Raw genomic sequence first — 26,096 nt, forward strand, 5'->3', positions numbered from 1 at the left:
CTGAAGAGTCGTGGGCTTTCAGGTCCTGTGATATCTACCTTGATCAATGCAAGGAAGCCAGCTTCCAGAATGATTTATCATAGAGTCTGGAAGGCTTATGTATCCTGGTGTGAATCCAAGGGTTGGCATCCCAGAAGATATGTGATAGGTAGAATTCTTGATTTTCTACAATTAGGATTAGAGATGAAGCTGGCCTTGAGTACCATCAAGGGCCAGGTCTCGGCCTTATCAGTATTGTTTCAACGGCCACTTGCTTCCCATTCTTTGGTCTGAAACTTTATGCAGGGGGTGTTGCGTCTTAATCCTCCGGTTAAGGCGCCCCTAAACCCCTGGGACTTGAACTTGGTTCTGTCGGCGTTACAGAAACAGCCTTTTGAACCAATACGTCAGATTCCTTTGATCTTGCTGACAAGGAAGCTAATTTTTCTGGTAGCCATCTCTTCTGCTAGAAGAGTATCAGAATTGGCAGCTCTTTCTTGTAAAGAGCCTTACTTGATTGTACACAAGGATAGAGTGGTACTGCGCCCCCATCCTAGTTTTTTACCGAAGGTGGTTTCAGATTTTCATCTAAACCAAGACATTGTTCTGCCTTCCTTTTTTCCAGATCCCTGTTCTCCGGAAGAAAGGTCACTACATTCTTTGGATGTATGAAGAGCAGTCAAGGCCTATCTGGAAGCAACTGCTAAAATTCGCAAAACGGACGTTTTGTTCGTGCTGCCAGAGGGCCCCAGCAGAGGACAGGCAGCATCAAAAGCTACCATTTCTAAATGGATTAGACAATTGATTATTCAAGCTTACGGTTTGAAACAGAAGATTCCTCCGTTTCAGATCAGGGCACATTCCACAAGGGCTATTAGTGTTTCTTGGGCAGTGCATCGCCAGACCTCTATGGCTCAGATCTGCAAGGCCGCAACCTGGTCTTCAGTCCATACATTCACCAGATTTTATCAGGTGGATGTGAAAAGGCATGAGGATATCGCCTTTGGGCGTAGTGTGCTGCAGACAGCGGTACAAGGTCCTCAGGTCTGATTGCACCCTACTTGATTGTGATTTTCCCCCCTCAGTTGGCATTGCTTTTGGACATCCCATCAGTTATTACTGTGGCTCTGTGTCCCGTAATGTCCGAGAAAGAAAATAGGATTTTTTATAACAGCTTACCTGTAAAAATCCTTTTCTTTCGACGGACATCATGGGACACGGAGGTCCCGCCCCTCTTCTAATACACTTATATTGCTTTGCTACAAAACTGAGGTATCCCTGGAAGGGGAGGGATTATATAGGGGGTTGAACTTCCTGCTTAGGGTGTGACCAGTGTCCAATACCTAATAGTACCTACATAACCCATCAGTTATTACTGTGGCTCTGTGTTCCATGATGCCCGTTGAAAGAAAAGGATTTTACAGGTAAGCCGTTATAAAAAATCCTATTTTCAGGCTCGCAGGCTCATTATACTTCATTGGACTTCCAGTACTCCCCCTTCTCCTTAATTGTAGCTTGCACAGTTAGGCCCAACATTGAGGTTATAAAAACTGATATATCAGCATAGGGGCTGCTTTTCCAAATTTGAGAGGGTATGGGGGGGGGGGGGTTGGTTGACTTTTCCTGGTTTGGCCCCAGCTGATTTAGTAATGGACAAGTTATTATTGTGAAATTTATCACAAAAATGGATATGTTTAATTTAGCTGATAATGTTATGGCTGTAATTTGAATGCCCTTGCTTTTCAAATGTTTGATGCTTGTCTACCTGCTTTGATATGGTGGCCCTAGTGTCCCCATTGTGCACGACCCTAAATACAACCCTAGAAAGGGCGCTTAAAGCATTCCCATGACGTGAACTACAATACTGGTATGCTGAATTGATATCTGATGTGAACTACATGTACTTTTTAATGTCTGGTTGTACAAATTTGTGACATTTCCATAAACCTTTGCCTGATTTAAAAAAAAATCTCCATAGGCGACACTTTAAACTCCTTTTCAGGCTACCAGTTTAGAATTACACAGGACATCTGAAGCTAGCATTATTACTCTTGCTCTGATGTTCATTGTGATACCTCACACGTGTGGTGTGATCATTGTGTTCATTTGCGTGCTGGACCTATGTATGGGGGTCCTTTCAGGTTTTTTTTTTATATATTTTATTTAAAATGTATATATTTTTATATAAGAAAGGGGGGAGAAATGTCGTCCCCTTCCATCACATGCAAAAGTGATCCAGCGACCCTGGTATAGCCACTGAAACCTGAGGGCGTACAGGTATGTACAATGGGTGGGAAGTGATTAAATGAGCTATGGTCCAGGAAGATGGTGGCGATTGTGGATCATGTCCAGATATGGATTTTTTTTTTTTTTTTGCATGAACTTTAGCTTGCATTTTTGGGTGGCACTGTCAACTGTGTTCACAGACTATGATTTGTGGAAGTATTCCTGAGCCTATGCAGAGATGTCCATCACAGAATCATGCCTGTTTTTAATGCAGTGCTGTCTGAGGGCCCAAAGAGCACGTGAATCCAATATTGCTTTTCAGCCTTGTTCTTTGTACATAGAGCTTTCTCCAGATTCTTGGAATCTTTTGATGATGATATGTACTGTAGATGATGATGTATAGAGTCTTTGCAATTTTACGTTGAAGAACATTATTCTGAAATTGTTCAACAATTTTTAGACTTTCTCAGTAATCGGTGAGCCTCCTCCCATCCTTATTTCAGAGACACACTGAATCTCTAAGATGCTCTTTTTATACCAAATCATGTTACTGGCCTGTTGCCAGGTAATCTAATTTGTTGCAAAATGTTCTTCCAGCTCTTTCTTGTTAGTACCACTTACTTTTCCAGCTTTTTGTTGCCCTGTCCCAACTTTTATGAGACTTATTGCTGCCATCTATTTCAAAATTACCTGATTTTTTTCTAGGTTACATTATCTCAGTTTAAACACTTGATATGTTTTTATATTTTCTATTGATAATAAAATATGGGTTTATAAATTTTTCAAATAATTGCATCCTTTTTTAATGTAGATTTTACCCAACTTTTTTGGAATTAGGCGTGGACATCATGGAGATCATAAGGTTGGATAAAAGTACGCTCCTCTCCTCAAAAAAGGTTTGTGCTTTTGCAGGTAGACATTCTACTCCTGAGGCTAGCTTCCAAGCCAGCCAAGTTTGGCTCCACGCCCTCTTTTCATTTTTGGTTGGATCCTCAACCTTTAGAAGTCATCGCTTGAACAGAGTCGCTGTTTAGAGTGCTTGGGTCTTCCTGCCCAGGACAAATTTCTGATGTTCTGCTTAAATTGCCTGTGCCCTTCGGACCCAGAGTCGACCCTGGACTTGTGCCTGCATGATGGCCTCCTTCAAGGTAGTGCCATAGGCTCAGTTTTACTCCTGACTGTTGTAACTCGATCTCCTTTCAGTGTTGAATAAAAAACCTTTATCCTTGGACTGCCCCATGCGTCTAACCAGTAAGGTCAGGTTCTCCTTGTGTGGTGGATTTCAATCTGTTGTTGGAGTCCGGAGTCTTTCTGAAGACATGGAAGGTTCTAACGATAGAGAACAGCCTATTGGGCTGTGGAAGAGTTTTTGGTGTCGTCTTGGTGCAGGTCACTTGGTTGTCAGAGGACACTCCTCTTAATGGAACATGGATGATTTGGTTGTCACTTCAACACTTGTTCCCTCAGTTTCAAGGTCACCTTACAAGAATCTAGTTAACAGTGCCACAGTGCCTGCCTCAACTGTTGAAGCAAAAAAAAGGAAAGCTGACTTGTGCTCTCTTGGGCAGAATTTCACACTTTGGCTGTGTTTGTCATCCAAGTCTTAGGCGTTGAAAATTGGCAGGTGGGCTTTCGCAGTTGTCTCAGGTTCTGGGACCCCAGGGCCTTTGCAGCGGACACTCTGGTGACTCTGTGGGATCAGCTCCAACTCTATGCCTTGTCACCTCTCCAGCTTCTCCCTCGTCTGCTCCGCAGAATCGAGAGCATTCTAGTGATCCTCATTGCACCAAACTGGCCTAGCAGGATAATGGTATTGGAACATACAAAGACCCATGGGAGACTCTTCGCGGCTACTTTCTGATCGTCCAGACCTTCTGTCCCAAGGTCCAGTTGACCACTTACTTCTCGGTCACTGTTTTTAACAGCATTATCATGAGGGACAGGGACCTATTGGATACAGTCGTCCCTACCCTTGTGAAAGCTAGGAAGTTGACTTATTGCAAAGTATGCCATCACACCTGGAAAGGCTGTATTGCATGGTGTGAAACCAGGAAATTTCTTCCTAAGAAGTACCCTGTGGGGCACATCTTGTTCTTTCTGTTTGCTGTGCTTTCCATCCCTTAGTTGGACTGCTGTTTGGACGTCTCATAATTAAAGTGATTTGTATAAATGTTATACTTACCTGCCCTGTGCAGTGGATTTGCACAGAGCAGCCCAGATCCTCCTCTTCTCGGGTTCCTCTTCTGTGCTCCTGGCCCCTCCCTCCTGTTGAGTGGCCCCACAGCAAGCAGCTTGCTATGGGGGCACCCGAGCCGAGTCACAGCTCTCTGTGTCCAATCAGACAAGGAGCTGTGGCCCGGCCCCGTCCCCTCTCTCTCCTGATTGTCTGACTTACTTTGACAGCAGCGGGAGCAAATAGCGCCGTCTCAGGCAATCAGGAGGGGGAGTCTCAGGTGGCCGAGACACTTGTGGACAGAGATGGGGCTCAGGTAAGTATTAGGGGTTGCTGGGGCGGCTGCTGCACTCAGAAGGCTTTTTATCTTAATGCAATGAATGAATTAAGAAAAAAAAAAAACTTTTGACTTTACAATTCCTTTAACCGCTTCCCAACTGCCTAACACAGATGTATGTGCCCTTCTGCCACAGTATAGGCAGTTTAACGTACCTGTACATTGCCCTTTAAGAGGAGGCTCGCGGGCACACGCTCGCGCGCCCTCTGGGAGCTCCGGGATCGCGGGTCCCGCAGACTCTATGCCCGTGATTGTCTCACGGTGAGAAAGAATGGGGAGATGCTAATGTAAACAAGCATCTCCCCGTTCTGCCTAATGACACTGATTACGCTCCCTGTAATCGGGAGCGGTGATCAGTGATGTGTCACACACAGCCCCCCCCCCCCCCACACACAGTTAGAATCACTCCCTAGGACACACTTAACCCCTACAGCGCCACCTAGAGGTTAACCCCTACACTGCCAGTGACATTTTTACAGTAATCAATGCAATTTTATCGCATTGATCACTGTATTAATGCCAATGGTCTCAAAAATTTGTCAAAATTGTCCGATGTGTCCGCCATAATGTCGCAGTCACAATAAAAATCGCTGATCGCTGCCATTACTAGTATAAAAAAAAAATATCAACAAAAATGCTGTAAAACTATCCCCTATTTTGTAGACGCTATAACCTTTGCACAAACCAATCAATAAACGCTTATTGCGATTTTTTTTTTTTTTTTTTTTTTTTTTTTTTACCAAAAATATGTAGAATACGTATCAGCCTAAACTGAGGAAAAAAATGTTTTTTTATATATTTTTTGGGGATATTTATTATAGCAAAAAGTAGAAAATAATGCAATTTTTTTGTTTATAGCGCAAAAAATAAAAACCGCAGAGGTGATCAAATACCACCAAAAGAAAGCTCTATTTGTGGGAAAAAAGGACGTCAATTTTGTCTGGGAGCCACGTCGCACGACCGCGCAATTGTCAGTTAAAGTGACACAGTGCCGAATCGGAAAAAGTGCTCTGGTCAGGAAGGGGGTGAATTCTTCCAGGGCATAAGTGGTTAAAGACCTGAAGATCTGGTGTATGACTAAGAAATTAGTATTTTTGACTTAGCAGTAAAACCCTTTCTTGAAGTACAGTACAGGACACAGGATCTTTAACCATGTGTTATATGCAGATGATTGGATACTGACAAAAAGGCAGCTACAGGAACACCCCCTATATAACCTGACCCAATCCCAGCTAGCCTCAGTTTGTAGCAAACAATAGGGAGAGCAAAATGAACAGAGGGGAGAGACCTGAGTCCTGTACTGTACTCCAAGAAACAAATTTTACTGGCAAGTCAAAAATCGTGTTTTATTTACCATGGTTTCAACTGTATTTGCTAAATGTTTCATATCAGTTTAGCTTGTTATTCCAATAAGTTTTCTATGTATTAACTGTTTTATGTTTTGTAAACTGAGAGTAACTCTCTTCTGTAGGTTCATCTGGGTAGTTCCCATTTACTGTTGAGACGTGCAGCTGTAGCTTGCCTGAGACAGCTGGCACAGAGGGAAGCAGCTGAAGTGTGTGAATATGCCATGAATCTTGCAAAAAATGCTGGGGACAAGGAAACCAGTGGCATAAGTAAGTTGGAAAATGTAAAGTACTTGTTCAATAAATTTTTATTTTTTTCTTCAACCGAACTCTAACGAAAACCTTTTGGTTAAAGTGAAAAATGGCTAATTTACCGTAGATTCACTGTTGGTGCTTATTGTTGTCTATGGGACTGTTAGGAAGAATTCTCAATTGCTAGAAGTAACCAGAGTTTGAGACACAGACTGGTATAATGCTGATTTGTATTATTATTTTTTTTTTTTTTTTGGGAGGGGGGGGGGGGCTATGTGGTCATATAAACTGGAGAGGGAAGAGAAACTTCCCAAAGTCCTCCTTAGAGCCTTGAGAACCTTGCATAGTATCTGTGCTTCCCTCTTTCTATCAAAAACGAATAAAATTTGGCCAATATTTCTGTTGTAAGCTTTTCTTTTTCTGAAATAGGTACAGGTTTAACACTCTGTTAAGACTAAACTATAATGAATCACTGCTGTGATGTCTACTGAGCTTCATGCAGTGCAGATGAAAGCTGATTTATATGAAAAAGTGTTTAAAGTGATTGTAAAGTCTCGCTGTTTTTTTTTTTTAGGTAAAAATAACAAACATGTCATACTTACCTGCTCTGTGCAGTGGACTTGCACAGAGCAGCCTGGATCCTCATCTTCTCTGGTCCCTCTTCGGTGCTCCTGGCCCCTCCCTCCTGTTGAGTGCCCCCACAGCAAGCAGTTTGGGCACCCAAGCTGATCCACACCCCCGTGTGTCCATTCAGACACTGAGCTGTGGCCCTGCCCTGCCCCCTCTCCTCATTTGCCGAGGAGCCAATGACGCCGCACTGCTGTCTCAACCAATGAGAAGGAGTCCCGGCCAGCCAAGTGTTTCATGCAAATAAAAAGAATTACAGCGCTCAAAAAATAAATGAATTTAATACGTGACAACGTCCATATGAATTGTGCAAATGTGCTCCAAATGATAAAGTGCAATGGTGCTCCGAACTTCTAGGTGCATCACACACCCCTCCTGTGTCTCCACTTACCCAAAAGAATGGTCCCCTGGCTTTTCAGTCTAGGAGTCAATCAGGCTTGATCTTTGGCCATAAATGGCATATCCTTGAAGGATCCTCCACAAATTTTCCCCACTCGTGATGATCATAAGGTGAATATGGCACCAAAAAGTAAAGGAATGGCTAATGGTGAAATACTGTTAAAAAACGCTTTATTGCACAAAGTGGATAGGTACATACAGACTAGCAGAATTAAAGTCGCATGAGGTATTGCAGTGAAAAACAGATAGTAAATGCTCCATCCAGCGTGTGTTCCACTGAGATCCGGAAGTAACGTTGTTTGGCCTTAAAAAGTTTAGATGCAATTTCCGGTTTTCAAGTCCAAACGATGTCACTTCTGGTTTATTTTCATTTGTTCAAGTGTTGGCACTTTGTGTACAGCAGCTGCAAAACGACACGTTTATTCATTCACTTCTAGCGCAATTTAATATATTTACACATATATACTTTTAGAGTGTCTTATGCAGCATTGCTGGATCTAGAGGGGGCTCAGGTAAGTATTAGGTGGGCTGAGGGGGCCTGCTGCCTTTACAACCACTTTAAAGCTCAGTCTGCTACCTGGATAGAAGACTGCATGATTTTCATATATAAACTAATTTTTATATTTACCTGACAAAAAGTGAATTCTTAATCTGTTTTATTCTATTTTTTTTTTTAATTTGAAACATCTAAGCTTATAAAGAGTTGCTATTAACAGACCAAAAGAATATATGCATGCTTCAATCAGCATTGATGATTTTCTTTTTCTGTTTTCAGACATAAATATAACTGACACAGGTCTGGAAGGAGTTCTGTTTGGCATGCTGGACCGAGAAACTGATAGAAAACTTTGCTCAGACATTCATGACACTTTGGGTCACATGCTTTCTTCCTTGGCTGTGAACAAATTATCCCATTGGTTGCAACTATGCAAAGATGTCTTGGCAGCCACTAGTGGTATGTTTCTAAATTGATATCCATCTGTTTTTTATTATTCATTTTCTGTCTATTTGCATGTTTATGGTGTAAATCAAAGAAATTTAATTTATAAAGATGTGCGCGAAATTGAAATTGAAAAAAAAAAAAAAAAAAGCAAAAATCTGCTTATGGCACCAAGATGTCTTGCATGCATTAAAATTATGATATTGAAGAGGACATGCAATATTTTGTGTATGTATCTCTTTTGTAAATATAGAAAGATCTTCTCTCAGATACTTTCATAAGTAAGCCCATGGTGTTTAAAAATGAGTCTGTGAATTTATTTAATCTTTGCTCTTAACACAATGGCTTGTTTTGCAGTTTTATTGTTTAGAGATTTGGGGCTTTCCAAGCCATTCTGTCAAGGCAGATGCTTGAAATACTTTAAAATACATGGCTTGTTCTATGTAAATCAGTGCGTCCATCTTCTATTTCAAAGGAGGGAGCAGCTGATCAGAGTAGGCTGCAGTGAAGCTAATTGCTGTCAGCTTCTTCTCTGCAAATAAACATGGTCTTTGAGGGATCCAGCTATTAGAGTTAAAATCCTTTGTGAACAGAGGAGGCCTTAGAAGACTTTTGTGCTTTTACTGTCATTACTTATCCTTATAAGGAGAGTGAAGGTCCTAGAAACTTGTTATGTATTTCATATATGGATCTACTCCCTGTCAATTTACAAAATACAGAAAACATTTAAACACTATTACCTCTGTTTGTATTGATTATCCCTCTAATACACCCCCATCAAATCATTCTCTGCAGCTATTACCTTTTGTACCACCACCCCCTCCCTTTAGAATGTAAGCTCTACGAGCAGGACCCTCCTGTACCTTTTGTATTGAACTGTACTGTAATTGTGTTGTCCCCCCTCTACATTGTAAAGCGCTGCGTAAACTGTTGGCGCTATATAAATCGTGTATAATAATAATAATTATTCAGTTTTTTTTTTTTTTTAATACAATACTCCGTCCATGACCTGAGCTAATTTTTCATATTTAGGCAAAATATAGGAAAATGTTTTGTATGTTGCTCATTAAAAAGCCCATACTACTTTTGTCATTGTAGATGTTGGAACAACTGCTGTGGTGGCTGGAGGAAGGGATGAATCGTCCGAAAAGAAAGATGAAATGGATGACGATACCATGTTTACTACTCTTGGAGAGGATGATAAATCAAAACCGTTTGTGGCACCCCGCTGGGCTACACGTGTCTTTGCTGCAGACTGTCTTTGCAGAATAATATTGCTGTGTGAAAACGCTGACAAAGCGCACTTTGATTTAGCTGCAGCTCGGACACTAAAACTGAAAAATACCAAAAGTAAGACTTTCAAGTATTTTTTCTTTTTTCTTAAAGCTCCCTCTTCCCACACTGTAAGGGTTAAATATTCTTTTTTGCTTGGGGTACCAGTAAAAATCACTTTTAGCCTCATGTACACTGAGAGTTAAAAATACTGCTTTCAGGGGCTTTTTTCTGCCTCTAAACGCCCCTCCATGTTGGCCTATGTGTCCATGAACACATAGACATTTGGAGGCAGAAAAAAAAACACTGCCAGCCAGGAGCAGCAGTGTTTTGGCAGAAAAAACACTTTCTGCATGTACAAGTGTCTAAACGCACGTTAAGGCTAGACGCGTCAATTGCTTGAGCGATAAATCATTTCAGTGGCCAGAATAAATTATTTCAAAAATATGAAAAAATGTATAAAATGACCATTACAGTCATCCCTAGGATCTGGGGTTAAAATGAACCTGTACTGAATATACTGTAGCAGGCAACCTCTAGTTCTTGCTCTTACCTTCCCCTTACTATGCCACCTCGTTCGCTTCCTAAAGTCCTAGGAAAAACGTAGTACTTCTTAGTAAAAGAAAAGACCAGGCTGTTCCCTACTGTAACAGTGGTGCCTGGACAGCCAATTATAAAGGTACAGTTGCTGCCATAGAAGTGTGGCAGGGTCTATAGCAAAGTATAAGCTCTGACAAATTCACAACCTGGAGCTTGCGTGTCAAACATTGTTGGGGCTAGCTTAATGTTTTGGGGGGCTATTTACAGTTTGGCCTGTAGGTCAGATTCAGTGATTTCTTTTTTCACACTATTGATTATTCATTTTCTTTAAAATTACTGAAGTATATTTTAGCAGGATCCTGATTGATGTGCTCTTTGGAGTAGCATAAGCCCTGGTTAACACCGGTGCGATTTGTCATGCGATTTGACAGTTTAAAATCACATGACAAGTCACACCTTGTTCCTGGCAATGAAACCATTCAAATTGTTGCGACTCAATTCGCAGGGACTTTGAAAAAGGTTCCTGCGCTTTTTTTTGGGGATTTCATTGCAACTTCCATAGACTTCTATTAAATGAAGTCGCAAGCCGCAATGAAATTTGGAGGTCCAAATCTCACTGATCTGCGGCTTTGAAATCACAATGAAGTAGCACGATTTCAAAGCCTCACTGGTTTGAACCAGGGCTAAACCTCTAAATTTGGCCTGAAATTTCATTTTTTCAGAGAGCCCCATTTTAAAGCAATATTCAGATGTGGTTAGCAGGTAATTGATAGAGACACAAAAGACTTGCACTTGTGACTTAGGTTAAAACGTGTCTCATGAGGAGATTAAAACAGCAAGGGATTACCACAGCAGAGCAGTCTTAGGGACCATTTTACGTGGACATGCAAAGGGGGCACATGGCAAGCGTTTCTTCCTAGTCTGCCCTGTGAACCTTGGACATCTGAAAGGGTGCTTCTCGGGTCCCTCTTTGGCGTCCTGGCCCCTCCCTCCTGTTGCATGTCCCCACAGCAAGCTGCTTGCTATAGGGGCACCCAAGCCAAGCCGCAGCTCCGTGTGTCCTTTCAGACACAGAGCCACGGCCCCACCCTCCTCTCTCCTCATTGGCTTACTGACTTTGACAGCAGCGGGATCCAATGACACTTCGCTGCTGTCTCAGCCAATGAGGAGGGAGAGTCCTGGACATCGCTGGATTAAGATGGTTAACTATTAGGGGGGCTGCTGCACGCAGAATGCTTTTTATCTGAATGCATTCAGATAGAAAACCTTCTGCCTTTATAACCACTTTAATTTGCAATACTCCCTGCCGCCTACAGGAAAATAGGACACTGGCAAACAAACTAGAGGCCAGCCCAGAATAACCCTTCCCACTACCAACATACCTCACTTTTTTTTTTTAATTATTATTTATTTATTTTTTACTAATGGGCTTTTTTCAGCTTTGCTGTTAAAACATGAACCTCCTTTTTTTGTCCCCAGCCTAGCTTTTGGAGCGCCCTGTCTGGTCCCTACTGAACTGGATGTTGCAAAACTAGCCTGGGAGTGACCTTCGGGCACTGGGTTCCACATAAGCAGCTTTCCTAACACCATTCTGGCAACAGGTTAGCCACAGAGTGCTTTCCAGGCCCAAAGCCTTAGTGCTCACCCTTTATCTCAGGGGTAGGCAACCTTAACGAGGTGGAGATCTACCTGAACAACACTGCACTGCACCTGCGATGTGTGTAAACTGATCCCCCAGTTCTAGCATAGAATGACAGACTTCCCTAAAACCTTGATCTCTCCAGCAGTGTGCTGTCACCGCTGACAGGGAATCCATCTTCACCCAATCTTTCTTCTAGGTTTGTGGGCTCCGACCGTTTGAATCTGCGAGCCACAATGCTGCAACTCCAATACAGAAGTCATGGCCGTGTCACAGGTCTCTCAATGGATGGCATGTCATCCATTGAGAGCCAGCTGCTACACATGTAAATATCTCCTAAACGGTGCAGATATTTACTTTACCTACAGGTAAAGGCCTACTATTATTACTATTATTATATTATTATTATTCTGTTATTATAGGCCTACCTGTAGGTACAAGATAAAAAGCGGAGTTTACTACCGCTTTAGGAGTGCAAAAATCATTTTCTTTATAGTACATCATGGGACACAGATCATTAAGTAATAACTTAATGGGTATATAGGCACCTTCAGGTGATGGACACTGGTATACCCAATCCAGGAAGTTCACTCCCTATATAACCCCTCCTCCTTCCAGGAGAACATCAGTTTTTTCGCCAGTGTCAAAGGTGTTGGTCACAAGTGAAGATGTGCTCTGAGGAGCTCCAGGAAGTATCCATGCTGGATTTAAATAGCCTCCACAGACCGAATCCATCCAAAGTGCCACTGAGGTCAAAGTGGATGGTACCCAGGCCTCGAATCCGAAGCACGAGGTTTTGCCTGTAACGCCTCTCTTTGCAGGGCTGGACCCCGGGACCCAGGGCTTTGGTCATGCTACATTACCTAAAAGTTTTTTCTGGTGGGGTGCTTTTTACAGGTCCAAGGGAGTGGAAACCGATAAAAAGGGAACCGGTCCTTGAAGGTTTGCTAAACGCAGCCCACCATGATGGGTGAAGGTTGGATTGACTGTTAATTCAGCAAATCCTGCCGCGGGGATAAGGTAGGGGAAGAAACTTAGAAACTAAAAAGTCCACCTATGTATTCTTCTTTAAGGAAAAAAATGTTGTCATGCCGTAAATCTCCACTAGAGGGAGTCTATGCACATACCTTAAGCTGTTGTCTTCACTGTAAGGCCCCTTTCACACTGAGGCGGTTTGCAGGCGGTATTGCGCTAAAAATACCGCCTGCAAACCGCCCCTAAACAGCCTCCACTGTTTGTTCAGTGTGAAAGCCCGAGGGCTTTCACACTGAAGCGGTGCGCTGGCAGGACGGTGAAAAAAGTCCTGCAAACCGCTTCTTTGGAGCGGTGAAGGAGCGGTGTATTCACCGCTCCTAAACCGCTCCTGCCCATTGAAATCAATGGGACAGCGCGGCTATACCGCGGCAATACTGCGGCTATAGCCGCGCTGTACAAGTGATTTTAACCCTTTTTCGGCCGCCAGCGGGGGTTAAAACCGCACCGCAAGCGGCCGAATACAGCTACAAGAACAACGGTACAGCAGCGCTAAAAATAGCGCTGTTGTACCGCCGACGCCCCCACCGCCCCAGTGTGAAAGGGGCCTAAAGCTCAGTGTCAGTCTGTGTATGGCCGTAGCAGCTTGCGCAGGGGGATTCCTCTCAGGTAATAGATCTGCCAAATGCTTTTTTATCCCCCCTGAAGGGACTGGAGGGTTAGGGAAACATCAGCAGTGCACCCCCCTTGCATTACCCCGCCCCCCCGCCACAGTTCAGACTGTTTGTTTTCTTTGCCTGCTGGTGACAGGGCTTTGCCTCTGCTCCCTCCCTCTGTCCGTTTTCAAACCTAAAGGAGGGGGTGGTTTTTCCAAGGGGGCGGGGCCTAGACACGGCGCCGTGTAACGTCCACGAGGACGCACGGCAAACAGGCTTAACAATCAGTTGGAGCAGTCTCTCCTCCGCTGATAGCGAGGAGAAGCAAGCAGGCTGCACACAGGGACACAGGAGCGGTGGGGCATGTAAGGGTTGCAACTGGCATTCCTGATACAGGAAGGACATTTTTCCCAGCACTAGGCTGAACTTAATAGCGGCATCATTCTGTCATGACTATTTTCAGCAAGTAGTGCAATTTAATAGTAGCTCTGCTTTTTTGCTTAGGACTTTGCGTACCAAAAAAGACACCACAAAAACCAAAAAACGAAAGGTTTCACCCCCAGGCGTTAGGAATTCCAGTTGTACGCTGTAATCCTCGTCTTAAATACCAATTATGGTGAGCCATTGGAACAAATTGATGGTGCAACTGCTTCTCACATCTCAGCCCCTGTATACGTGACTGAAGATGCCTTTTCCTCCGTCCTGCAAGCCCTGGAAGGAAGATTAGCGGCTTTAATTGTATCCTCCATTCAAAATGGATAGGAAGCGTGCTAGATCCCCCTCCCCCACTTTAGACCCTTTGCAAGGGAAACAGTGGGCACAGGATGAGGCGTTGCCCTCAGGCGATCAGGAGGAAAGACAAACCGATGATTCCTCTGCAGAGGAAACAACGGTAGATGAACCTTTTTCAGCCTCGCAATCTGAGAAATTGCTGATACTATCTCTTACGGACATGGTTCGTTCTACTTTCATGCTACCCCTAACGTAGTCTGCTGAAAGCTCAATTTCTTCCTTGGGTTCCTTAAAACCTTCACAGCTTTTGCATGCATTTCCTGTCCATGCATTACTAGAACAGCTTATTTATGCTGAATGGGATCACCCGGATAAGCATTTTCTTCCTCCAAAGAGATTTTCAGTTCTCTATCCCATGGAGGAGAAATTCACCAAAAAATGGAAGGTACCAGCAGTTGACGCTGCAATTTCCAGTGTGAATAAAAGTCTAACTTGTCCAGTAGACAATGCACAAATGCTTAAGGATCCAACAGAGAAAAGGTTGGAACCCCTGTTAAAATCCACTGTTTCCTTGACAGGTGCCGTTACTCAGCCTGCAGTCGCTGCAATAGGCATCTGTCAATCCCTAAAGGACCAATTTAGACAGGCCCTTAAAGAGGTTCCTGCACAACAAGCCCGGGAATTCACCGAACTACCAAAAGCATTATGCTTTGCCATAGATGCCATTAAAGGTTCTATTCACCGGGTGTCCCGCCGTACACTAATGCTAGTACATATGCGTAGAATCCTGTGGTTAAAAAATTGGTCAGCCAAAGCACCATGTAAAAAGCTCCTGACTGGATTCCCTTTTCATGGGGATCGGCTATTTGGGGATAATTTGGACAAATACATCCAAACAATTTCTAGTGGGAAAAGTACTCTTTTGCCAGTCAAATGAAAGTATAAATGCCCTTTGTTTAAACGGGCTCTTTCTCCTGCGCCCAGGAGCTTCCGCCTCTAGGCAGTGGCGACGGCCTCCGCCGTCAGACTCTAGAGGAAGACCTCAGGGTCAGACCCAGGCTCAAAAGAAGTCCTGGGGTTGGAAACCTGCAAAGCAGAATCCTAAAGCCACATCATGAAGAGGCAACCCCCCTCACCAAGGTGGGGGGAAGACTTCTGCAGTTTTTAGAAGTCTGGTAAGAGGAAATTCAGGACAGATGGGTCATCTCCACGGTAACGCTGGGGTACAAGCTGGAATTTTGGGACTTTCCACCGTCTCGTTTTCCTGAGGTCAAATGTTCCCAAAGATCCGGAGAAAAGGCAATCTCTGTTTCAGGCACTAGACCGATTAATGGCTCAGGGGGTGATCATGCAGATCCCCACAGAAGAGCAAGGTTTGGGATTTTATTCAAACCTCTTCACAGTACCAAAATCGAATGGAGATGTCAGACCTATTCTAGAGCTAAAGAATCTAAATCAGTTCCTGAAGATCCGCTCCTTTCGCATGGAGACGATCAGGTCAGTAGTTTCTATCCTACTAGGAGAAGAACTTCTGGCGTCTATCGACATCAGGGATGCATATCTGCATGTTCCTATATTTCCTGCTCAGCAAAGGTTTCTGCGGTTCGAGGTAGAACAGCAGCATTTCCAGTTTGTAGCCTTGCCCTTCAGGCTAGCTACAGCACCCCGGGTGCTTACAAAAATCCTGGCCCCACCTCTAGCCAGGTTAAGGGCACAGGGCATAACAGTCTTGGCGTACTTAGACAATCTATTTCTAATAGACCAGTCGGTCTCCATAAGAGAGCTGGTGCGGATGGTCAGGTCAAAAGGCAATCCCTCCATTCGCCTTTGCATGAGGTTGCTAGGGAAGATGGTGGCTTCATTTGAAGCGGTTCCCTATGCCCAGTTCCATTCAAGACTGTTGTAAAACAGTATCCTGTCTACTTGGAACAAAACAAATCAAGCTTTAGACTTACCAATGCGGCTGTCCCCAAGAGTGTCGCAAAGCCTCAGTTGGTGGTTACTAACCCAGAATCTGCTGAAAGGAAAATCCTTCAGACCTGTTATCTGGAAAGTGGTAATGACAGATGCCAGCCTTTCAGGCCGGGAGCAGTATTAGAGAAGACAACTGTCCAGGGACAGTGGTCAAGAGCCGAAAGAACCTTGCCCACCAATATCCTAGAGATTCGGGCAGTGCGTCTGACTCTGAAGGCCTGGTCTTCCAGGTTACGGGATTGTCCTGTCAGGCTCCAATCCGACAATGTCACAGCTGTGGCCTATATCAATCACCATGGGTGCACCAAGAGTCTCTCAGTGCAGAGAGAGGTGAACCATATTGTAACTTGGGCAGAAAGGAATATTCTGTGCCTATCGGCAGTCTTCATTCCGGGAGTGGAGAATTGGCAGGCGGACTACTTGAGTCACCAGCAGTTATTCCAGGGGGAATGGTCTCTTCACCCCGACATTTTTTGGTCTATTTGCCAAAGATGGGGGACTCCGGACATAGATCTTCTTCTAGCGTTCAGATTCAACATGAAGTTGGTCAACTTTGTGTCCAGGACAAGGGATCCACTCCCATGCGGAACAGAAGCGTTGGGGGACCCCGTGGGATCAGTTCTCACTGATCTATGCATTTCCCCCTATTCAGTTGCTGCCTCGACTTCTTTGCAGGATCAGGCTGGAAAGAAAGCCGGTAATTCTGGTAGCACCAGCATGACCCAGAAGGTCGTGGTATGCAGAAATCATAAAGATGGCAGTGGAGGGTCCATGGTCCCTCCCACTACGGCCAGACCTACACTCACAGGGGCCGATATTCCATCCTACCTTACGGTCTCTAAATTTAACGGCTTGGCTATTATAACCCACATTCTGAAGAAACATGGGCTTTCCGGGTCAGTTATCTCTACCTTGATTAATGCAAGGAAGCCAGCTTCCAGAACTATATATTAGAGTCTGGAGGGCTTATTCTTCCTGGTGTGAATCCAAGGGTTGGCACCCTTGGACGTATATCATAGGCAGAATTCTTGCCTTTCTACAATTAGGGATAGAGATGAAGTTGGCCTTGAGTGCTCTTAAGGGCCAAGTCTCAGCTTTATCAGTCTTATTTCAAAGACCGCTTGCTACACATTTAGTCTGGGGTTTTATGCAAGGGGTGATGCTTAATCCGCCAGTCAAACCTCCTTTGAACCCTTGGGATTTGAACTTAGTTTTGTCTGTGTTATAAAAACGGCCATTTGAACCGATACAACATATTCCCTTAGGCCTTCTGACAAGGAAGTTGTTTTTTTTTTTAGTTGCTATATCCTCAGCAAGGAGGGTTTCGGAATTGGCTGCTCTTTCTTGTAAAGAGCCATACTTGATTATTCATGAGGACAGAGTGGTGTTACGCTCTCGTCCAGACTTTTTGCCAAAAGTGGTTTCAGGTTTTCACCTGAACCAAGATATTGTCCTGCTATCGGTTTTTCCAAAACCATGTTCCAGGGAAGAGAAGTCACTAAATTGTCTTGATGTGGTGAGAGCAGTGGAAATCTATTTAAAGACAACTGCTCAGATTAGAAAGACTGATGTCTTATTTATTCTGCCAGAGGGTCCTAAGAAAGGACAGGCAGCGTCGAAATCCACTGTCGCTAAGTGGATTCAGCAGGTTATAATTCAGACTTATAATTTAAGGGGTAAGATTCCCCCTTTCCAAGTCAAAGGGCACTCCTACCAGGTCGGTTAGTGATTCTTGGGCAGTGCGTCACCAGGCCTCCATGGCTCAGATCTGTAAGGCCGCAAATTGGTCTTCAGTACATACATTCACAAAATGTTATCAGGTGGATGTAAGGAGGTATGAGGTTATCGCCTTCGGGTGCAGTGTGCTACAGGCAGCAGTATAGGTCCTCATGTCTGGGGGTACCCTGTGGGTTGTGTCTTCCCTCCCCTCAAATAGCATTGCTAAGTGACGTCCCATTAAGTTATTACTTAAGGCTCTGTGTCCCATGATGTACGATAAAGAAAATAGGATTTTTATAACGGCTTACCTGTAAAATCCTTTTCTTGGAGTACATCATGGGACACAGAGATCCCTCCCCTCTTTTTGGGGTTTAAGTATATTGCTTTGCTACAAAAACTGATGTGCTCCTGGAAGGAGGAGAGGTTATATAGGGAGTGAACTTCCTGGTTTGGGTATACCAGTGTCCATCACCTGAAGGTGCCTATATACCCATTAAGTTATTACTTAAGGCTCTGTGTCCCATGATGTACTCCAAGAAAATAATTTTACAGGTAAGCTGTTATAAAAATCCTATTTTTTTTCCTGTGTATTTTTAGAGCCTGGTATATAATGCTGAGTTTGAACAAATTCTTCTGGTAGAATATGTTTTCACACATGTCATGCAGTGCTGGAGTCTGACTAATACTCTAATTTTGGCATTTTTTGTTTTCCAGATGACCTCTTGGTTTTGCACCTCTCTGACCTTATTCGGATGGCTTTCATGGCTGCTACTGATCACAGCAACCAACTTCGTATGGCTGGTTTACAGGCCTTGGAGGATATCATCAAAAAATTTGCCTCTGTTCCTGAGCCTGAATTTCCTGGACATGTAATTCTAGAACAGTATCAAGCTAATGTAAGGAAAATATGCTTAGCGAAATATCCTTCACACAGCCTGTTGGCAGCTGTTTTGTGAGCACGAGAGTGCAGCATTTTATTTTATCACACAATTTAGGGCACAACTGTACCATGGTTTAGTGCAGTGTTTCTCAACTCCAGTCCTCAAGGCGCCCCAACAGGTCATGTTTTCAGGATTTCCCTCAGATGAAACGGCTGTGGTAATTACTAAGGCAGTGAAATTGATCAAATCACCTGTACAAATTAATGGAAAGCCTGAAAACATGACCTATTGGGGCGCCTTGAGGATGGGAGAAACACTGCGGCGTGTCAGTCTGACACACCGCAACTCCAAACTAGGTAAAGAGTCTCTGACGGAGACTCTTTACCACGTGATCAGTTGTGTCCAATCACAGCTGATCACAATGTAAACAGGCAGAGCCATGTATTGACTTTTCCTTGCTCGCGTCTGACAGACGCGAGTAGAGGAGAGCTGATCGGCTGCCCCTCTTGACAGGGAGGGGTCTGCGCTGATTGTTTATCAGCGCAGCCCCCCCACAGATGCCACCAGGACCACCAGGGATGGCCACCACTGATGACCACCAGGGATGGCAATGTGTGCCCACACATGATTATTATTATTATACAGAATTTATATAGCGCCAACAATTTACGTAGCGCTTTAACTTGAGGGTAGACAGTACAAATACAATACACTTTAATACAGTAGGAATCAGAGGGCCCTGCTCCTTAGAGCTTACAATCTAAGATTGTAAGGGTCAAGAGATACAAGAGGTAATAACTGCAGGTGATGTGCTGATTGAGAAGATAAATGTACAGTTGTTAGGTGGGGGCCAGATAGGCTTCTCTGAAGAGATGAGTTTTCAGGGATCGTCTGAAAGTGGATAAAGTAGGAGAAAATCGGACGGATTGGGGTAGAGCATTCCAGAGGATGGGAGAGGCTCTGGAGAAGTCCTGAAGGTGAGCATGGGATGAGGTGACAAGGAAGTTTGAGAGCAGAAGGTCTTGGGAGGAGTGAAGAATCGGTGCCCACCAGCAATACCTGCCAGTGCCACCTAATTAGTGATGCCAATCAGTGCTGCCTATCAGTGCCACCCACAAGTACCCATCTGTGCCACCTATGAGTTGCTGCATTTCAGTGCCACCTATCAGTGCCCATCAGTTCTGCATATCGGTGCCAGCTCATCCGTGCTCGTCAGTGCCACCTTATCAGTGCCCAGAAGTGCAGCCTCATCAGTGCCCATCGGTGAAGGAGAAAACAAACTTATTTACAAAATTTTATAACAGAAACAAAGAATTTTTTTTTTCAAAGTTTACGGTCTTTTTTTATTTGTTTAGCAAAAAATAAAAACAGCAGAGGTGATCAAATACCACCAAAAGAAAGCTCTATTTGTGGGAAGAAAATTATAAAAATGTTGTTTGGTTACAGCGTAGCATGATTGCGCAATTGTCATTTAAACAGCGACAGCGCCGAAAGCTGAAAACTGGCTTGGGCAGGAAGGGGGGAAGTGCCCTGTATTGAAGTGGTTAAAAGGGTTTTGCTCATCAATTACTAAACCTGCTCTGATATATGGACAAATAAATATGAGCGTGTGTGTGTGTGTGTGTGTGTATATATATATATATATATATATATATATATATATATATATATATATATATATATATATATATATTCTGATCTGCCAACACTATACAGATGCTGACTTTCTGAAAGCTTATATTTGCATAGGACTAGGCAGGTTCTCTTTCCCTCTTCCCTATGCCAGTGCCTAAAGTGGTACTAAATTCTAAATCCTTAGATACTGTATGGTGGCTGCATTTTCTTATTTTAGTTTTTTTCCTTTATTTTTACTCATTGATCAAGCCAGAATGTCTGTTCTTTTTCAACCTTCTTTATTTGACCAAGCTGTCCATCAAAAATGGCAGTAAAAGGTTGAGACCAACCATTTAACATTGACAGGGGTAACTAAAATCAACTTTTATTCATTTACTCAAATCATTTTTCATTTTTTTGTCCCCAGAACAGTAATAGAGGGGAAATCGTCCATTGGGCACACTAGTTCTGGTGACCAGGGGGTATACCAAGGAATTCACTTTAATTGTTGCAGGGATTTCCTCTCACTTCCTGTTTTGGCTATGGGACAGGAAGTGAAGGGAAATTTCCCCAATGGGACATAGAAGGCAAAAAAACTTACACGGTTTATAACCCTCCCTTACTCTCTCCAGAATGGGTGAAAAAAAACGTTGCCATCTAAATCTGCAAGTGCATCCAACACTTCTCCCCCCCAGATTGACAATGATGCTGTCCAACAGTGTGTCAGTTGCTCCTTCATCCAGAGTGGAGACACCTTAAGAGAGGAAGTGTAATACTGTCTAAATCACTAGGTGAGGACAAAGGGAAAAAAATCCTTAAAAAAATAGAACTAATGCAGGATTGATAAACTGCCACAGACTGCTGAGATGTCACCAAGCTCCTTTGTAGGAGGGCACGGTAGCCATGTGTACCCCATAGCTGGCAGTTTGCTTTTTCACAGGGCTTCATTTGGGGATTGGAGAGTTGGGTGGTGCTGTTAAAGGTATGACCTGCCACTTTGATATTTACTATACTGCACTACACTGTTTGTTTTGCAGCAGAGATAAATTAAAGCAACAGCATTTTGTTGTAAACATTTCTCAGTCATTCTTTTTCAAAATGGTTCTCAAGGGTTATTTTTTTTAAGTAGGTTTTTTTTTTAAAGATTTTGTTGCAGGTTTTTTTTTTAGCTTTTTCATTGATGCTTAACTGCTTCAGAAAACTAACCATAAATGTAATTTCCAGGTTGGAGCTGCACTACGGCCGGCATTTTCACAGGATACACCCTCAGACATTACAGCAAAAGCTTGCCAGGTATAAATGTTTAAGCTCTAAATATTTAAAATAACATTTCCTAGAACATTTCAATGACATTTGTGTATTGTTAGGTGTGTAGTGCCTGGATAGGGAGCCGAGTCGTGAGTGATCTGAATGATCTTCGCAGGGTGCACAACCTCCTTGTCTCCTCACTAGACAAGGTGCAAGCAGGAAAGGGATCTTCAAGTCAACTTTACCGGGAAAGTGCCATTACTATGGAGAAACTGGCTGTATTAAAAGCTTGGGCAGAGGTAGGTATGTATGTGATTTAACCAGCTATTTGTTGTATTTTCCATTCCCTGGTAGCTTTCTTCATAGATATTTCTTGGGGAATGCAAGGCTGTGCTGGCATGTTCCAGCAGTCAGTTTTGCTGCAATTCATCCTGACCCAGCTTATCTAGCCAGTGGAGGTGGATTGACTGACTGTGGTGCCATTTTGCCTTAATTTAACCCTGACCCCTGGGGACTGATTGGGGACCGGGCTGATATACACTACACCTGGGACACTAAACACTAGTCAATTGCCTGGAAATGCCCCCTGTGAACAGCCTGGGTAGTACTTGCAGGAGTGGAGGTGAGCAGGTACTCAGACCTAAAAACACAACACCCATGATACCCAGGTTGGAGTCCTCAGACGCCTGAAACCTTGACAACTCGCAAAGCATACAAACCAGCCAACAGGCGATTACAGTTGAACCAACTAAAGTAAGAGAGTCTGAAATGCCGCCTTTATCACTAAGCTTAACTAAAGCATGTAGAATTTTTACACTCAATTGAGGCTGTTACCCAAACCTCACAATTTTGAAAACATCCTGTCAAAACTCAAAAATATACCAAGGGAACACAAGCTATGGATCAAAACAACGCAGGTATTCCACAAGTGGCAGCCATAATGGCAGCTATAGCTTCTCTTCAGTGCCTATTGCAAAAAAAGTTCAGTTCATCTAAAGTCCGATCTGAGGCTTATCAGAAATGCCTTAAATAAGACTAGAGATCGCATCATTGCTATTAAAGAAGGATCAATTATCTGGATGTATGCTTACTCCTCTAATGCCAGTTCCACAGAGGCCATGCAATTTCAGGTTAAAGTTTATCTAAAATCAAGGGGAAAAAATTATTTCTTAATTGTATAATACAGAACACAGAGGGGTTCATATGCATGACTACGTGTGTCATCCTGATACATTCAAGTGAATGGATACTAGCCAAAAAAGGAATCCCCACATAACCCCTCCCAGTGTCCCTAGGGAATGAATGTTTTTCCCTGAGTCTCTTTGAAGATCTTTTGCTTGGCTTGGTTCCCATTGCCCTTGGCCTTTTCCTTACATCCCTGGTGGGGAAGAGGTGGGCCTTATCCAGATTGGTCGCTACGGCCAGTAGGCCTAGAGAGACTGTACCCAGAATGGGAACAGCCTATAACACCTAACATTTGACGCTGGATCCTGTGGACTGAGATCTCCAGTGTACAGTGTACCTGGTGACTGCGCTTGCATGGTGCTCTACAGGTCCAGACCAGTAATTCCCCTGGAGGGCATTCAAGCCTCTGAAGGCCCTGCAAGGCAAGCCTTCCATGAGGGAGAAAAACTGGGCCTACTGGCCCTGCAGCTGGACTGGTGAGTGCCTGTGTACCACTGGAGCAATTTGGCTCTCTGACGGTGTTTCCTAGTGCTTTGGGACTTTTTAGGCAGTTGTCTATTATGTGGCGACAGTAGTGGTGGCAAAGCTTCAAAGGGGCAGTCTGGCTTGTAATGACGACATTGTGAGTTTCTGCACATGCGTGGGCACTATTTTCTTGGGTCCCGGGTGCCTCACACCCGTATTTGAGCTACCTGAACATACTCTGTGTGGGGAGAACGAATCGCACCACTTAGGAAGTCAGACTGATTCAGTGCTTTCTGCCTCCAGCCCTGCCCAGCAGCCTTCTGAAGTAATGGGATACTTGTTTAAAACTTTGGGTAACTGCCACATAGATGTTAAACACTAGTCTCAGCTGTGTGGCTGCTTCCTTCCTGGTTCACAGGCCTCTTAACCCTTAACAAATCATACAATAGCCTTTCACAGCAGGAAGGTTAGGGGAAGGGTGATGGGTTCGGCTCCCAAAGCTCTTTATTCGGTAGGGAGAATTGACCTTTAATGACTCCTTCTAGCTCTGAATCCCCTCCTTTATCTGGTATTTCTGCTGTTTGAGGGACACAGTCCCCTTGTTTCAAAGTAAGAATTTTCTGCAACAATATCTGGACTACGTGATCAGTTGTCAGGGATTCTCACTGGCTTGGAACACCTGCGAAGCAAACATTGGCGCTTTTCTTCCCTTCATCCCTTTTGATGGAGGATGAGGTGTTGGACAAAATTCCCCAGAATGGAAGCTGTAGAGGATATGAAATTCTGTGTGTAGATTCCCGGGAGGAATATCGGGGTCCTATGCTGGTCACAGTAGACCACTAAGTGAGCTTTCCTAGTGGATGTAGTGCACACTAACTTTAAGCTGACATTACTGGAATCCTCTTCCTCCTAAAGTCTTTTAATAAGTAAAAATAAGTCACTGGTTTTTGGTCCTGGCAGCCATCTAAAATTCCAAAGCCCTTTTCCATGCACTCTCACTACAGGTGTTGGAAGGAAAAATTCTACTAGAAATGGTGTTCTGTAGCTGTTGACCCAGCTATTTCATACTGAAATAAGACCCTGAGGGTGCTAGAGAATGAGGTTCTGCTCTTTAAAGGTGGATAAGAGGTTAGAGACCATCTAAGGTGAGGTATCTCTGAAACAAGCAGCTCTGTAGGCCAGGTTCTCACTGGTGTGCTGCGTTTTGGACATAGTGCAGGTGTATTCATGGTTTACTTCCTTTTTAACAGGCATTTTTAGCCATAGTCCCATTTTCCAAAAGCGCACCAAAGATATGGCAAGCGGGACTTTTTAAACTGTGCATACACCTGCGCTGCGGCCAAAACGCAGTGCAGCAGTGTGATGCCCTGCTAAAGTCAGGGCAAAGAGCATGCTCTGTTCCAGAGAATTAAATTCAGATGTTCCTGCCATTTGGCAGCTCCTAGAAGACTTCCCGAGAGGTTTGAGTTTCTTTGTGGATACTTTGGAAAACTCCATAAAGAATCCTTCATGGGTGGGCACTACAGTGGGGAAAATAATAATTTGATCCCCTGCAAATTTTGGAAGTTTGCCCACTTACAAAGAAATTAAGAGTGTATAATTGTTTTGTGTATTTTAAATGATAGAGACAGGATATCAACCAAAAATCCAGAAAAAAACACATAAAAATGTTATAAATTCAGTTACAGTTTAGTGAGTAAAATAATTTATTGATCCCCTACCAATCAACAATAATTCTGGCTCCCACAGACTGGCTACAGTATGTGCTCATGTGGTACACAGATTGGTCCTGTCAATTTAAGAAGGTGCTCCTAAAGACAACTCGTGTATAAAAGACACCTGTCCACAGAATCTTTCTTCCATTCAAACCTCACCATCATGGGCAAGACCAAAGAACTGTCAAATCACACTCGGCCTGGAGCTCCATGCAAGATTTCGCCTCATGTGGTAAGGATGATCATGAGAAAAGTGAGGGATCAGCCCAGAACTACACGGGAGGAGCTTGTGAGTGATCTCTAGGCAGTTGGAACCAACCATAGTCGCCAAGCAAACCATTGATAACACAATACGCCGTCATGGATTGAAATCGTGCAGCACCCGCATGGTCCCCCTCCTCAAGAGGGCACATGTACAGACCTGTCTAAAATTTGCCACTGAACATCTAAATGATTCAGAAAAGGATTGGGAGAAAGTGCAGTCATCAGATGAGATCAAAGTTGAGATCTTTTGGCATTAACTTGACTCGCCTTGTTTAGAGGAAGAAAAATGCTGACTATGACCCTAAGAACACCATCCCTACATTCAAGCATGGAGGTGGAAACCTTATGCTTTGGGGCTGTTTCTCTGCTAAAAGTACAGGCCGACTTTGCCACATTGAGGGGCCAATGGACAGGGCCATGTATTGTAAAATCTTGGATGAGAACCTTCTTCCCTCATCCAGAACACTGAAGATTGGTCGTGGATGGGTCTTCCAGCAAGACAATGACCCTAAACATACCACCAAGGCAACAAAAGAAGTGGCTCAAGAAGAAGCGCATTCAGGTCATGGAGTTGCCTAGACAGTCTCCAGACCTTTAAAGTAAAACTATAGGCAAAACTTTTTTCATTTTGGATCGAGGAAAGGAGGGTTATAACCCCTGTCAGATCTGTTTTCTCTGTGTCCCATTGTTCAGATTTCCCTTCACTTCCTGTCCCATAGCCAAACAAGAAGTAAGAAGAAATCCCTGCAAATTAGGGGAATTCCTTGGGGACCCCCAGGTCACCAAAACCAGTATAATCATTGAAAGATTTCCCCTCTATTACTTTTCTGGGGACAACCCAAAATTTGGGATTTTCTTTTACTTTCACTTTCGATGATAATGGTAAACAGGACACATAGAGAGGGTAAATCTCCCTAACGGGGACACAGACAGCAATAAAA

The 26,096-nt window shown here is 43.7% G+C and overlaps 1 protein-coding gene across 2 annotated transcripts in view; it reads left to right on the top strand.

The window, feature by feature from the left end:
* Nucleotides 1–26,096, top strand: part of HEATR5B (HEAT repeat containing 5B) — a 180,405-nt gene that overhangs the window by 80,628 nt on the left and 73,681 nt on the right. For both annotated transcript variants that reach the window (XM_073627699.1, XM_073627701.1), the window contains exons 22-27: nucleotides 6,187–6,331; nucleotides 8,115–8,294; nucleotides 9,378–9,629; nucleotides 18,498–18,679; nucleotides 21,503–21,571; nucleotides 21,646–21,825. In XM_073627699.1, the coding sequence (XP_073483800.1) occupies nucleotides 6,187–6,331; nucleotides 8,115–8,294; nucleotides 9,378–9,629; nucleotides 18,498–18,679; nucleotides 21,503–21,571; nucleotides 21,646–21,825 (1,008 nt within the window). The remainder of the gene's footprint in view (nucleotides 1–6,186; nucleotides 6,332–8,114; nucleotides 8,295–9,377; nucleotides 9,630–18,497; nucleotides 18,680–21,502; nucleotides 21,572–21,645; nucleotides 21,826–26,096) is intronic.

The sequence above is a fragment of the Aquarana catesbeiana genome, linkage group LG04, assembly GCF_042186555.1.
Source record: "Aquarana catesbeiana isolate 2022-GZ linkage group LG04, ASM4218655v1, whole genome shotgun sequence".
NCBI classification, from domain to species: Eukaryota; Metazoa; Chordata; class Amphibia; order Anura; family Ranidae; genus Aquarana; species Aquarana catesbeiana.